This window comes from Pongo pygmaeus, chromosome 7, assembly GCF_028885625.2.
Source record: "Pongo pygmaeus isolate AG05252 chromosome 7, NHGRI_mPonPyg2-v2.0_pri, whole genome shotgun sequence".
Classification (NCBI taxonomy): Eukaryota; Metazoa; Chordata; class Mammalia; order Primates; family Hominidae; genus Pongo; species Pongo pygmaeus.
In genome coordinates, this window is record NC_072380.2 from 68809003 (window position 1) to 68825278 (window position 16276).

The 16276-nt window shown below is 36.5% G+C and overlaps 1 protein-coding gene and 1 pseudogene across 1 annotated transcript in view; both read right to left on the bottom strand.

Moving 5' to 3' along the window:
- Positions 1-2208: 2208 nt before the first annotated feature.
- Positions 2209-6240, bottom strand: LOC129042544 (histone demethylase UTY-like; annotated as a pseudogene).
- Positions 2209-16276, bottom strand: part of BPNT2 (3'(2'), 5'-bisphosphate nucleotidase 2) — a 35677-nt gene continuing 21609 nt past the window's right edge. The window contains exons 4-5 of the mRNA XM_054498736.2: positions 10494-10655; positions 2209-8375 (exon numbers count right to left, since the gene is read on the bottom strand). Of these exons, the coding sequence (XP_054354711.1) occupies positions 8104-8375; positions 10494-10655 (434 nt within the window). The 3' untranslated portion in view covers positions 2209-8103. The remainder of the gene's footprint in view (positions 8376-10493; positions 10656-16276) is intronic.

Below are 16276 nucleotides of genomic sequence, written 5' to 3' on the forward strand. Positions count from 1 at the left end.
GAAGACCATCTCTAAAATGGGAATATTTGCCTTCCCCTCCATGGGCTGTAAGTAAGGTTGACATAAGAAATGTAAAAATATTATACAAATTATCTAACCATCCTCAGATGCACATAATCCAATTCCCCACCCTTTTATGTGGACACATTACATTTATCTTCAAGTAACTATCAAATATCCACTGTACTCTCTTCTGCTTTTTACCAGCTTACCTTCTGTGATCTTGACTCTTCTAGGTACTACTTGTTTTTATGTAATCCATGAACAAAGGTATTCCAACACAAGACGCTAGACTCTTAAATATATATATATATATATATATATATATATATATATACACACATATATATGTATTTTGACATGGAGTCTTGCTCTGTCACCCAGGCTGGAGTGCAGTGGCACAATCTCCGCTCACTGCAACCTCTGCCTCCCAGGTTCAAGCAATTTTCCTACCTCAGCCTCCTGAGTAGCTGGGATTACAAGTGCCCGCCACCACGCCCAGCTAATTTTTGCAATTTTAGTAGAGACGGGGTTTCAGCACGTTGGCCAGGCTGGTCTCAAACTTCTGACCTCAGGCAATCCACCAGCCTCGGCCTCCCAAAGTTCTGGGATTATAGGCATGAGGCAATTACAATATTCTAAAAATATAAACCCAATACTCCAATGGACTCATAGACAGTAAAATATTACTTAGGTCTCTAAAAAGCATCAAGAAGTCATGAACTTCTTGTAATATTCAGGTATTTTCTGCCTCTATATGCAATTGTAGCCTGGAGAGTGTTCTTGGAAGTATATGGAAGGAGTGGTAGTGAATTCCAGAACACTGGCCACCTAGACAACACAGGCTGGGGCAGAATTCACCAGCATTCAGAGCAAGCCCACAGTCTCCCCAACCCAGCCATCTTTACATGCAGCTTTGTCAATGGGGAAGTACTAACCTGCAAAGTCAATAAATACTTTTTCCAAGAAGTCCTTAGGAAATTTAATGTGCAAAATTTCAGTCATGCAACATTGGAAAGAATGTCAATTTATACTTAAGAACTATAGCTGAAGAAATTAAGATAATGTTGTGGGTAATAAAATGTTGCTTTCAATGGACTTAAAGAGAGAAACAGTTTGCCAGTGATGGAATGAGAGGTCTTGCTATTTTGAAGCTTGCTTTATTGATCCTCAGAAGAAACTTGAAAAATTTTAAAGAGGCTAGATGATGCCTAACACCTACAAAACTTAAGAACAAAAGCTTGTGTAGCCTTTTCATCATACTTTTTTTATTAGTGAAACTGGCTCAACCAACCAATAGAACTGATGTTTATGGGATTTTTTTCAATCTACATAGAAATTGACCCTCCTGGGCTTAAAGCTTGAAACTTACATTTGTCTTATCTGAGTTCCTTCAGGCCTCCCAGATAATATTAATAGCAAGGAACTGAATCTTACCCAATCATCTCATCCATCCAATGAGATGCCAGACCATTCATTCAACCACTTGCTGCCTGCTGACCCACTCTATTTCCTCACCCCTCCTGTTTTCCTTCTCTGCTACATAAACCTGTAACTTCAGTCAGGAATTTGGGGGGGTTCAGTGACAGACAGATTTGATAGATTTGAGACTTATCTCCCATCTCCCTGACTTAACATCACCCAAATAAATAAAGCCTTTCTTCCTTGGCAATACTCATTGTCTCAGTGATTGGCTTTCTGTGAAGCAAACAACCAGACCTAGACCAAAACCCTGATGTTCAATAACATTACCACCTTTCTACATTTTTTTCCTTTCTTCTTTTGTTCTTTTTTTATCCTCCATCTTACTTTTTAAAAATCTCAGAAAGGATTCAAGTTAGTTTTATAATATGTATGTCATGTACATCCATTCTCAAACAGATGACTTAAGAGTTCAAAATCAGATGAACTCAGAGACAGAAAGCTGAAGAGTTACTAGGAGTTGGCTCGGGGTGGGCGCAGGGATTTTAGCAGTGGCTGGCGAGGATGGTGGAGAATGAAGAGTTACTATTTAATGAGTATAGTTGGTTTAGAAATGATGAATAGGTTCTGGAAATGGTTCCAGGTGGTTGCATAACACTGTAAACGTACTGAATGTCACTGAACTGTACACTTAAAAATGGTTAAAATGGTAAATTTTTATGTGCGCTTTACCACAATGAAAAAAAAGGGGGGGGGGTGCAAAAAAAGGAGATGCAGCACACCATCTCTTTTAGACACGACCAATTTATTCAGAGAATTCAAATTTCGTTTGGCAAAGTATATCCAGGGCAGAGAGTTTGGGATAATTATGTCATTGGAAGCAATCACATTATCTACAGCAAATTGCCTGGGGTAGTATCTGAAGGAAAGGCAAAACTTTTAAAAACAATTTAGTATGTGTGGGGGGGGTGATAATCATAAATATTTGCAAAGGTAAGAAAACAAACAACCAGCTTATACAACCAAGGCACGAAACATGCTAATGCTAATAATCCTTTATTCAATTTAGCTCAACACACATTAAGTACTTAATTTGTGCAAGAGACTGGGCTAGGTGCTGGGGTTGAGGTGGAAATACAAAAACACCAAGATGCAATCCCTCTCAAGAACTGTATAATCTAGTAAGAGCACATATAGAGATGGTGCTTGCAGTTAAAAACTGCTCTAAGACCATGGGGAGAGAAGAGTTTACTTCCTTCCAGAGGGTGAAGTCGGGACCCATTTAAAGTTGGTAGTATGGGTGAGGAAGGTCATTAACACGCTAAGTAAACTGGTGTCTAAGCATGTGACGGCAACAGCTAATGGTCTAGTTCCTCCATGGCTTTAAATACATGAAAGGGAAAAGAGTATTCAAAGGTATTTTTATTTTAATTTCTCATTGTTAGCCCAGTATAAGGCAGGATGACAAAAAATAAATAAAAGTATGAAGATGCAAGAACATAGACTGAACACTCCATTTCCTAGTTTTAGTGTAAACTCAAGCCCTTGTGCATACACATCTAGTTCCTGAAGTCCACACTGCCAAAAGGGAAAAACAAGAAAAACCAGCCCTAGCAGTGCCCTGTCATCATGGCAGAGCACTGTCTCTTCTGTGGGACTGCAACAGCTAGCTTTGGCTACTGCCAGTAGTGGACAATACGGCACATGGAAATTAAAAGTCCATAAATGTGCCCTCCTAACACGAGAATAAGAAAGGTGGCTAAAGGAGATAATTTTAGTGACGGAGGGGATGAAATATTTTTTGGTTAATTGATGTAATGATGACTCACTACGCCTTATTTCCTATTTTTAAAAACACAGAATGAGCAAGTCATTCCTGAACAAAAACTTACTATGTGTATAACATACACCTCAAAATGAATTTTAAGAGAACATATTACTAATCAAATAACACAGTTTATGTTTTTTCAATTTCCACAAATTGTTAATTATGATACTTAAGGGAATCCTTACAAACACAATATATAACAAGTCATTTCAATATTATTCATCATCCTTAACTTCTGAAAGTTTGGTTTATGTTATCTTATCTAGAAAGAAAACTACTTACAAATCTCATTTTCCCACAAAATTAATTCAACATCCAACCTTAAAAATAAATAAAGCTTTGCCAATGGTAAATTGGAATGCATATACCTGCCAGGCTTTGATGAAATAAAAATAAACAATTTATATAAGCAGTACCTGGTAAAACCAAAACCTCCTTTTGAAGTATAAAATTCCATTCTTTTTGCCCTCTCAGAACTGCCAATCAATTAGAATCCTCTCTCCCAGGAACTGTTCTGGTTTGTAATGTCATACACAGTATTTTTTAACATTAATAAATTATTGATATGCTACCATAAATAAGTAGTCACTTTTTAAACCAAAATGACTGCAGAGGACTAACAGCACACTGAAATAATTTATTTAAAACTAAGATTTGTAAAAACGTGATCTATCCTGGTCTAATATTATTAAAATTAAAAATCAAAAGATGAAATATTATTTCAGACCTATATACATCAAGATGCCAGTTCTTATAAAAAACATACTTTAGTTGTAAATGCTAGGTTATGCAAAAATAATTTTATTTCAATTTAATGAACCTCCCCCAACTATAATATTAAAAACATCAAAAGAACTTAAGTTTTAATGGCAAAAAGTTCCTATTTTCCCCATCTACTAAAAAGATTGTTTTCCCTTATTAACATACAATGCCCTATTGTTAAGGCACAACTTTTTTTAGATTAAAAATGAAACCATAGATTAGGTTTATTTTATACAACAGTTACAAGACAGACTTTTTGTAGGCATATAAATACATCTTAAATTCAATCAAGATCTAAAATGAAAAATTATTTTTTCTTTCTAGGATCAATCAACACATAGCCCATAGGTAGTTACAGCTAGAATAATTCCAACAGTTCTTGTTTTAACCCGTCAGATTGTCTCCAGAAGGCCATCTTCAAAGTGCGATCTAAGAGAGGAAAGCTGAATATTTTCCTTTCTGCAATGGCATTCCACCTTTCTTTACTTATGCTCAGCTATCAGAGATGGCTGTCACCTTCAAAGCCTAAGTGAGCTCCAATTTTTGAATTCAACATGAGACAAGGACAGATATCCTGACCCCTGGGGTGACCAGGGGAGATGTCTGCTTTGCATCCTCCCTGTTACCTTTCCCCTGACCTCCCTCTAGCTTCTTTCTGACCCTCTTCCTAGTCACCACCTCTCTCCCTCTGACACAGTTCACAAAATATTCAAAGGGAGCACCTAACAAACAGGAGGAATTTGCACAACTGTTACTTAAAACATACAAACCAAAATGTTTTTGTCACTTCATTATATAGTATAAACAATCAACTGAATAATTACTGATTTAAAATAAAAAAAGAAACACTAAAATTGGGGTAGCACATACCAAGACAAACATGACCATCTTGTAGGTCCTTGTAAATTCAACTGAACTGGGGATACAAGTAGGAAAACAGTAAAAGCAAGTTTCCTCAAGCATGCGTATCTACCCAACTCTCTTGTATTTTTTTTTACATTTACATTCTTGAACAATGGGTAGAAAGAAATATTTTGTAAAAACACTTATATTAGACTTGACAACGTAAAGGTTTGTGGTTTCGAAGGTGATTTTTCCTTTACTTTCTGAGGAGTCTTTGTAATGTAATAGTTAACTAGGCCTCCTCCAGGATTGATCTCTGGTACTAGGAACTTTACCAGAGCTTCAGATTTCAGCAGCCAATATCCAGAAAAATGTATATCTAAAAGAATTTGGGAGTGAGAGTTGTGAGGGACGTATCCTGGCTAAGAAAGAAAAGCAGAGATAAAGGAGAACATGAACCGGTAAGGGAAATGGTCACAAGGTAGAAGAGATGAAGAGGGGCAGAGGAGGGGGACAGCTGATGGGTACTGAGATCACTGATGTCACTGCCTCTACTAAATGTGGTGCATAAAAGTCGTATTTTAACGAAAAATTGCCTCAAAATAAGGGCAACAGTGAAGAAAAGACCAGGAGCTGGTGAGGTGTGGGTCATTAAAAGCAAAAGGTAATGACTTTGCTACTTTTTAGAAATAATTTTCATGTAATTCTGGGAGATTACATTACTCATTCATGAAGGTGTTTTACTAGTATGCTCTAGCACAATGTCTTGTGTAAATAAATATAAATACTGTTCCTAATTCTGCAATGTATATTGGCTTTTAAAAACAAACAATTTTAAAAATGAACTTTTTATAAAAGTACTTAAAAATCATTAGTAACTAGACTATACCCAACATATTATAAAAACAATGTATTTAACTCTCAACCAGTATCTTAAGTTTTGCACACAACACACATCCTTCACAAAGTCATTATCTACATGCAGATTAATACAATTAAAAATAAAAATAAAATCATCACTTTGGGAGGCCGAGGCGGGCGGATCACCTGAGGTCGGGAGTTTGAGACCAGCCTGACCAACATGGAGAAAACCTGTCTCTAACAAAAATACAAAAAAATTAGCTGGGTGTGGTGGTGCATGCCTGTAATCCCAGCTACTTGAGAGGCTGAGGCAGGAGAATCGCTTGAACCCGGGAGGCAGAGGCTGTGGTGAGCCGAGATCACTCCATTGCATTCCAGCCTGGCCAACAAGAGTGAAATTCTGTCTCGAAAAAATAAAATAAAATAAAATAATTCCTGCTAATATGAACTAGTTTGCTTCCCATTAAATCAGAGTTCCCATATAACATTGAAATTAAATTCCATTTTTTACTTGCCAGTCCCATTTCCCTAACTTTGACATACTATAATAAAAACAGATGCTTATACCACAGGACTCTGGCAACAGCATATACCTTTGCCATCTCTCCTGAAAAAGAAAGCTTCTTCAGCTTATTGCAAAGTAAAAAAGATGAGGTCTCTGATACTCTTTTCAAAATTTTCAAGTCCTATTTAAATATCAAGTGTTCCACCTACCAAAACTTTGAATGAATTTTCACTGAAAAGGCCTACTAATGAGGCCCACCACCTTCTCAAATTTGACCAGTTGGAAGAGATTGGGTGAAAACATTTGTGTCATATTAGATTCAGTAATATGACTAATAAGAAAGTAAAGGGCTTTGGACAATGTAACATACAAACCTAAAGTATGCACATTCCACCAGGCTAGAACGTACATTCTTTGGTCAATTTTACTTCCAAGATAGGAAAATAAACGGAAAGCTGCTTTACGGTTAAAAAATTTAGCAAAGAAAGAAACCATGAGAAATCCCTCTTCTTATCAGTATGTTATGGAATACAAGGGCACTGGAGTCACATGAAATAATGGCATGGATACTTTACATGAAGTTTCCAGATTTCACATTGAGAGAAACCATACATCCCAATGAAAGATAGTTCACAAAGCAAGGTTCTAGTTACGGTAACACAATGAATATGTCACAACTTTTTTTTTCTAACCAGACTAGAAAAAAATTTCATCAAAAAGTACCTCCAACCTTCTCTATTTTAATCTGAAGGGAAATTAAGAGAATCTCAAAAGTTACTACACTTTCAGAGTTTGGTTAGGCTAGATACATTTATTAATAGTAAAAGTAACCATGGCAAAAGCAACCATACTCATTCTTGATAATGAAAGGATCTTCTATATACAAACCTGGCAAATTTAAAAAAATATACTAAAACAAAGTATCTGAAAATAATGAAAGCTAGTTCAATTAATGTAATGTCAAGTAACTTTCAATTGTAATAGAATCATTTATATTCTTATAGTGCCTTACATCATATTTTATCCTTAATGAGAAAATGAACCAAAACTATAGTGCTAACCCTGAAACCTTAAACCGAACCTTACAAAGTTAAAGACTAAGTGTTGGTCAGAAGGAAAAGGATGCAACCATGCATCTTCCACAGGGAAAATGAAAATAGCAAGATAGCAGAAATGCTGAACTCATGGGTACAAACACACTTTTCTTTATAAAAACAAAACAACACACACACATACACACAGAAATTATTACAATGCAAACCATCATGTGTCTCTATTTCCTACCAGCTGGTGAACCTGTTATTAAAATTTCAAAGAAAAAATCAATTAAACTTTTTCTATTTTAATCCATAGAAATATTCAGTAACATAAATACAACATTTGTTGCATATTAATGAATGTGTGGCTTCTTGTGCTTTCCATCCAACTTAGAGGTAAAAATCCCCAATGACTTTATTTTCAATGAGATATAGTTGTAAAGTTATATTAAACATCTACACAAAAATCAATCTTTCCTTCAACCGAATTCTATATGAAAGTACTAACAGTGAAGATTCATGATGTTGTGTGAAAATGGTGACTCATAACAATGTAGACTCAGTTACAGATTTTAATTCACAAATATATATATGCGCCTTGTGTATGACAACTGTATGAAAATAGTCTCAAAAATAAAGACAATACTTGAGACACAAAGCAACCCATTTTCCCTGATCTTGCATCCTATTACAGGGAAAATAAATCTCTGATGCTTCATAAATACTTTAAAAAGTTCAGGATGGCCTTAACCATGCATAGTCTCCACCAATCTTTTGAAGCTTCCAGCATCTCAGGCTAATAACCATTTCAGCTGTGAAGAACTGTACCCTGTAGTCAGTTATGCTTATTTATGTCCTGTCTTTTCTAGATCTGGGAGTTTTCTGACCAGGGCCTGGTGGTTCATTCTGATGCTAGCAAGGAGTCCCCCTTCAATGCCGTCTGAACCAGTGTAACTGATTTCTTCACCACTCAGGGTAGTCATATGCCCCCCTAGGGCTTTTAAGATGGCATTACCAGCACATATATCCCACTTTTTGATGTATGTCACATGGATATATAAATCAGCTTTTTCTTGACTCTTATCAGGCACATCCAAAAGTGCTAAAACTTTATAACCTAAAAGATAAACAAAGAATTTAGGTTATTATTCAAAAAATTTTAAGAAAGTAGCATACTTTTTTGATTAAGTATCCTGTTAAAATAACAGGATGGGGTGTGCAGGAGCTTGCTGCAGTCTCTGCAACTGCCTAAGTTTAAAATTATTTCAAATTTAAAAAATTTTAAAGTAACAGTATAAACATTAAACTCAGAACAAAAATACATTGCAAAGTAACTTATTTTTTATTTTTATTTATTTATTTATTTATTTTTTGAGACAGAGTCTCGCTCTGTCACCCAGGCTGGAGTGCAACAGGGTGATCTCGGCTCACTGCAACTTCCACCTCTCGGGTTCAAGTGATTCTCCTGCCTCAGCCTCCTGAGCAGCTGGGATTACAGGTGCGTGCCACCATGCCCTGCTAAATTTTTTTGTATTTTTTAGTAGAGACGGGGTTTCTCCATGTTGGTCATGCTGGTCTTGAACTCCTGGCCTCGTGATCCGCCTGCCTCGGCCTCCCAAAGTGTTGGGATTACAGGCGTGAGCCACTGCACCAGGCCTGCAAAGTAACTTATTAAGCTAGTCTCAAATGTAACCAAATATATACCTACCATTTAAAAATTTTAAATCTACATTGTGGTTATTTTCTATGGAATGACACATTCAGTATGTGCCATTTTCTATGGAATGACATATTATACACACAAGTTTTACCTAAACATCTAAGTAGGCCTGATGTGAAAGAGAACTAATAGTAACACTACCACTCTAAAGCCTTTTTGTAATGAGGCAGAATTTAAAAATTAAAGTAATAAAACAAATGCAGAAGAAACTGGGTCTAGAACCTAGTCATCTCATCCCTGCTGGGTATTCTGGACATTACTTTTCCTAACCAACCTAACAGAGAGCCTCTAAGAAAATAATGAAGCCATATGAAAGAAGGCAGATATATAGAACAGAAAATTAAAATTATTAGGCATAAAAGTTAAAAAGTATTGGCCAGGTGTGGTGGCTCACGCCTGTAATCCTAGCACTTTGGGAGGCCACAGCAGGCAGACTGCCTGAGCTCAGGAGCTCAAGACCAGCCTGGGCAATGTGGCAAAACCCTGTCTCTACTAAAAATAAAAAATTAGCCAGGCATGGTGGTGCATGCCTGTAGTCCGAGCTACTTGGGAGGCTGAGGCACGAAAATCACCTGAGCCCAGGAGGCGGAGGTTGCAATGAGCCTAGATCATACCACTGCACTCCAGCCTGGGAGACAGAATGAGACCCTATCTCAAAAAAAGAAAAAAAAAAAAAAAAGAACTATTACTTCTCCCTTTATGTGTGCTGAGGTGGTTTTCCAACACATTTATTTTCTGACCATAATTTGCTATTAACCTGAATTAAAACATTTCTGACATGTTAGACAGTACTCATAACAGGAATTGACAAACAGCCCCTCAAGCTAAATCCAGGTCATGGCCTGTTTGTACAGGGCTCTTAAGATGAGAATTTTTAAAAAAATATGTTCAAAAGTTCATTAAAGAAAATCAAAGAATAGTATGCAACAGAGACGGTATATGGCTCACAAGGCTTGAAATTTTATTATCAGTTTATTTTCTGAAAAACTAGGCTGACTATAATACAATAGTACAGAATATACGGTACGGTAGGTGCGCACTAGCCTCTCTTGCTCATCCCAGGCATGCAGGTTAAAGAGTTCAGGGGTGTTAAAAGTGACTTAGGGATTAGCCTTTCTAATAATACTTATGATGACTCCTGGCGTCTTTCTGCCATATGAAGCATCTTAAGTGCTTGATCTTTCTTCCTCTCCCTGATATTCCCACAGTTAAGTAAGACAATTATTTTGAAATCAGATTGCATAAAAAGCAATTAATGGTAGATCTAATGGGAATATGCTTTTGTGTATTCAAGAAAGAGAAATCACTGTTGTGAGATTGCTTCTTTCTAATAAGAAGGGCAGAGTGACTAAAATCCCACCCTCGAGGTTACCAAACAGGAGACCAAGCCTGCCTTGAAAGTACACCACTCCTCCTCACTTTCTTCGCAAGCATGGACAAGCAAATTAGTCTCCTAACATAGCCTTGACCATGCCAGGAACATTCTCCAGGGATCACACAGGAAGAGGAACATACCAGCACCACCAGCTGGGATAATTGTAGTCTGGTTTCCAAAAGTCTGAAGAGCGACCTGTTTGACCATCCCTGAATGGGAACGAGACACAACGATCCTTGGGGTCTTCTCATTGTAGGAAGAGCGGGCTTTCACATTTGAACCACCATCTACCATTGCCCAAGCTGAAAAGCAAATATAATATCCATTAATGGCACTGAAGCTTTAAAACTAAAGGTTATATTCTTCAGAACCCAAAGTGCCATGTATGAATGACAAAATAACTCTCTTCTAAAAAATTATTTGTATTTTCCCCCAAAACAGAAAGCTTTTTTTCCACAGTACAAAAGTAGTATATGTGTATTTGTAAAATAGACATGTATTAAGACAAAACTAAAAAAGGTCATGTTATCTTGCACAGCCAAAGACAATGACTATTAAATATTTGGCTTAAGGATTCCCATGCTCCACTGGGATGACACTGCAACTCCACTTCTCCCTGCATCTATCCCACTTCCTTCCCTCTCTTTCACAGTTGTGATCCCAACAGCACTCCCTAATAAACATCCCGAAGCTAATCTCCAGCTCCAAGTCTGATTCCTGGAGAACCCAACCTGCAACATAAGCACAAGTAACTTCCCTAACTCCAATTTTAAAACGCATTTTCTCCTATACTGCCTCCACTTCTATATATTCATGGTTTCAATTATTTGCATATTAGCTCAATCTCCTAAGTGACTTTATAAACAGAAAACAGTTAAAAGAGGTGAGTTAGGTTTACATATCAGCCTTATCAGAGAGTATTAAAGAAAAAGCCTTAGATTTCAAAACAGAATAGATTTTTTAAAAGGGAAGGGGATGTCAGAGATGGCTTCAGATGATTTTCTTGGTTTGGAAGTTTTCTTCACTGACTATAAAACTATACAAGAGAACAAACTTACTCAGAATTATCCCAATTAGATTGTTGTTTTAGCAGTCACTCACTACAGGGCAAGATATAGTCAGTCCACCATGGCTAGTAATGAAACCAGCTGCATCACCAGCTTATTTCTGGCTGCAGAGAAAAAAATCAAAAACATTAGCTGAGTTTGGGTTTCTGAGTTCCCCAAGAATGATGGCAGTCTCCTGGACTCTTCTCATACCTCCTTCTAAAAACTATACACAGCAACAAGAAGAACAAATAGAAATACCCATGCTCTGTACCTACAGAGTAAGTAGGAGACAGACAGAAGAGAGCTATCAACACAAACGTATGAGAAAGTAGGGAGGTAAACACTGAAGAACAGCAGGATAAGTGCTAGAGCTGACCCTAGTGTGAGGATTACAGCAAGAGCTTCACAGAGGTGCTAAGAGGTCAGAGAACTCTCAGTGGCTGTAGGACTCAGGTAACAGCAGCCAGGATTTCTCCCCAGAAGGAAGAGGTTCCATCTAAAATGGGAAGTACTGAAAAAGGCCTGAAACTTGGCAACAAAGCATCAAGAAGCAGCTTGGAGGAGACACGGGACCAGAATTGTAGTCTTGAGAACACCCTGGTGGCAGCAAGGGAGGGGATGATGATGTAAGACATCTTTTGGGATTTGGAAGGTAGCAACTAGAGCTGAAGAGAAGGAAGAGATTAAGATAGGGGCTTTATTGAAACAAGGTCAGATCAAACAAGAAAGAAGAGCTCTGAAAACCAAAAACCATACTGACAATGAAGATAAAGCCTTTCCCACACTAACAGAAATGAAAGCTCCTGAACTGAGAATCATCCAAACTCCCTTCCTGCCACCAACCTTCCATTAATCCCACAATAGCTGGCCCAAACAGGGATAAGAAGTATAAAACTGCAATGTCCACTGAAAAATATAAAAAGAAAACATAAAGAACATAGATTAAAACATTTCAGGATACTCAAATTTCCACAATGCAGAGAAAAACCATAAACCAATATTCTAACATGATTAAAAATAATAAGCAACAATATATTGAATAAATGCCATGAAACACAAGATCAACAACTCAGAAAAGATGGGCAAACAATAACAAGATGTAAAGTGGGAACTCATATAACACAGAAAAGAAACTGAATAAAAAGAACAGAACAAAATCACTGCAGGCTTAGCACTAAATCACAAGACACACAAAGGGCAACAGACTTCTCCAAAAGTATGGCAAGCAATGAGAAAAGCAAAAAGGAAAGTGAAACAAGTAAACAGATAAAAGGGACCACAGAGAAAGTGATAGATTAACAAAAAAAGAAAACAAAAAAGAGTCAACATACATATATAAGGAGTCCCTGAAAAAGAAAAATTAATGGGATAGAGCTAATCTTTAAAATTACAATTCAAGAAAATGTCCCTAAAAAACAAAAGAGAACCTTAGTCTGGGCTCAGTGGCTTGTGCCTATAATCCTAGCACTATGGGAGGCCAAGGTCGGAGGATCACTTGTTGAGCCCAAGAGTTCAAGGCTGCAGTGAGCTATGATCATGCCACTGCACTCCAGTCTGGGCAACAGAGTGAGATCTTGTCTCTAAAAAAATAAAAAATGTAGGAGAGGACCTAAACATCTACACTGAGAGACACACCGAGTACCTGGGAAATTTGCCCAGAATGCCAATTCTAAAAGACATCATAGTTACATCATTGAAGTTTAGTGGGTTGAACAGTGTCCTACCAAACTTCATGTCCACTTGGAACCTTCAGATTGTGAACTCATTTGGAAGTAGGATCTTTGCAAATGCAATTAGTTCAGCTGAGGTCATAGTGGAGTAAGGTGGGCCCTAAATCTAATGACTGGTGTCCTTATAAGCAGGGGAGACAGAAAGGAGACTGTCATGTGAAGATAGGCAGAGACTGGCTGGAGTGATGCATCTACTGACTAAGGAATGCCAACAATGTCTGGAGCCACCAAAAGCTGCAAGAGAAAACTTCCTTCAAGCACGCAGAGAAAGCATGGCCCTACTGACTCCTTGATACCAGACTTCTGGCCTCCAAAACTTCGAAAGAATAATTTTCTGTTGTTTCAAGTTTGTGGTAACTTATTACAACAGCCCGAGGAAACTAATACAGGGTGAACCAAAGACTGTATTACTAGCCAAGTAGTCTTTTAAGTATCAAGACTATAGACAAAGTTGTTAGTATGTACTCAGGGAAGATCATACCATGAGTTAGCTCTTCTAAGGTAATCTATTAGAGGACAAGCTTTATCCAACCAAGGGGTGACTGAGAAACTCTCAGCAAATGCATTGTCGGTTACCATTGAACAAATTTAACTGTGGATTTAAGGGGAAACCAAAGATGAGAATAAGGTAAAAGAATAAAGGTGTATAAATGGTTTTCTCATAGTTGGCTGATAAAAGTTAAAGGACACCATTTAACTCTGACAAGCTGAACAGCAGTCGAAAAGTAAACATCAAAAAAAAAACTGTCTAAAATGAAATGACGGTCAAGGATGAAATATGCTAATTTCACTGATGCTTATAGTAGTGAACCAAGAGACAATGAGACAATGTCTAAAGAAAAGGACTACATGAGTATGTAAAGAAAAAAGGATAAATAAACGCACTAGTAAAAGCAACAAAAAGAACAAATTTAACTTAAAAATAATAACAGTAGTTGTTTGAACCACATTGAACATATAAAATTCATTAAGATCATAAGAGTATTTTACAGAGAGAGAAAGCCTGTTCCTTCCTGGAAAAACATGTTACCGCTAGAAGGGTTCGATACTCTAACTCCTTACTCTGAAAATTGGTAAGTAAAGTAAAAGAATTAAACATTTATCCTGCTTTTCTAGAAAAAACATTTCAGGATAAACAAACTAATTCCAGTTAATAGAGAAAGTTCTCTATAGAAGAATTCATGCTAATATATGTAGAAACAACAGAAATAGAAAATCTCATTTTATAACATCTTTAATAGATCTTAAAACTATTATGCAAAAGGTTTAATAAAACTGGATCTCAAATGATGTCAAAATCTCTCCAGATTACCTGCTAGTAGCAAAAAAATAAAAATTTTGTAACTAAGAGATCAGGTCATGAACACTTTAATCATCTGAGCATCATGAATGGCGAGACAAGTATTATGTAATATGATGCAGTAGGAAGTATGTGAAAAGTACCTACAATGTATTAATGACAAAAATGCTTAACCTCAATCCAATCAAGGATTCAGATCTAATCTGCACTTTATAAGAGGATATAAAAATAAAGAAGTTAAATGACATCCTTTGGAAACAATCAGACAAGTCCAAAAGACGGACTATTCTAAACGAGAAATGACTTAAGCTTCCCAACATCAATGTCATGGGGGGCATAAGGGGCCTAGGGGTTGTTCTAGATTAAGAAACCTTAACTTAACAACCTATCAACCAAAATAAATGCTTGTTGGTTGACTGGATCTTGGTTTGAAGTAACCAGCTGTAAAATCCACTTTAGCAGCATTTGCTGTTAAATGGGGAAATGTAAATATTTGATGACATTAGGAAATAATTGTTAATTTTATTACATTAATATACTGCCCTTTTGTAGAAAATCTCCTTACTTTTTAGAGATGCATACTGAAGTATAAGGGTAAAATGTTTATTATGATCCTTATAATTTTCTTTAAGGTACATAGGCCAAAAAATAGGAAAGCAAATATGTAAAACTGTTATCAACTGTTAAATCAGGATGAAGGGGTATATAAGTATTCATTATAATTTTATGTTTGTTTGAAATTATGCATAAAAGTAAAAAAAAATGAAGAGGAAAAAAACAAAAAATCCTCTTAATGCTTTTTATAAATATTCCAAAAACCAGTTTTACTAAGTGAATTTACAGTGCTTTATCTCTAGAGGTCAGTACTGCGTAAGAGAATAAAAATATTATAGCATATCTCAGTACATACTACCGGAATAATGTAAGAATTGCTGACTTAGTATTTTTAAAAATGTTCTTCATGTTACATAAACTCAATACATTTATTAGTAACACTTACATGAACATAATTATTTCAAGTGTCTAGTACAGTAGGTGCTTAAATAAATATAAATGATGGATGATAATGAGGTATAGTGGTAAGGCAGAAGAGCAGCTACAAAATGTGTTTATTTTACCTGTAAGATATGCTAAAAAAAAAAAAAAAAGCCCAGTAGGAAATAAAAAGTGGTTGGTACGTTCCTACACCTACTTCAGACATAACAATTTATTATTAATAGCTACAAAATTTCCACCAAGTGAATATACACTTGACCCTTGAACAACACAGGTTTGAACTGTGTGGCTCCCCTTATACCCAGATATTTTTCAATAAATATTTTGGTAAGCTTTTTGGAGATTTGTGACGATTTGAAAAAAATTCACGGACAAATTATGTAGCCTAGAAATATTAAAAATTTAAGAAAAAGCTAGGTATGTTATGAATGCATAAAATGTATGTTGGTACTAACTTATTTTATCATTTACTACCATAAAATATACACAAAGTATAAAAAGTTAAAACCAAAACTTAGGCACACAAGCACTTACAGACCATACATACGTAGCGCCATTCACAGTTTAGAGAAATGTAAAGAAATATAAAATCATAAACTGCACAGAATTATAGTACGTATTACTGAAATAATTTTGTACCACCCCCCCCTCCAATGCTATTGTGTGAGCCCAAGTGTCATGAGCACCCACTTAAAACCCCATGTGACTTTGGGAGGCTGAGGCGTGCAGATCACGAGGTCAGAAGATCGAGACCATCCTGGCTAACATGGTGAAACCCCGTCTCTACTAAAAATACAAAAAATTAGCCGGGCGTGGTGGCGGGCATCTGTAGTCCCAGCTACTCGGGA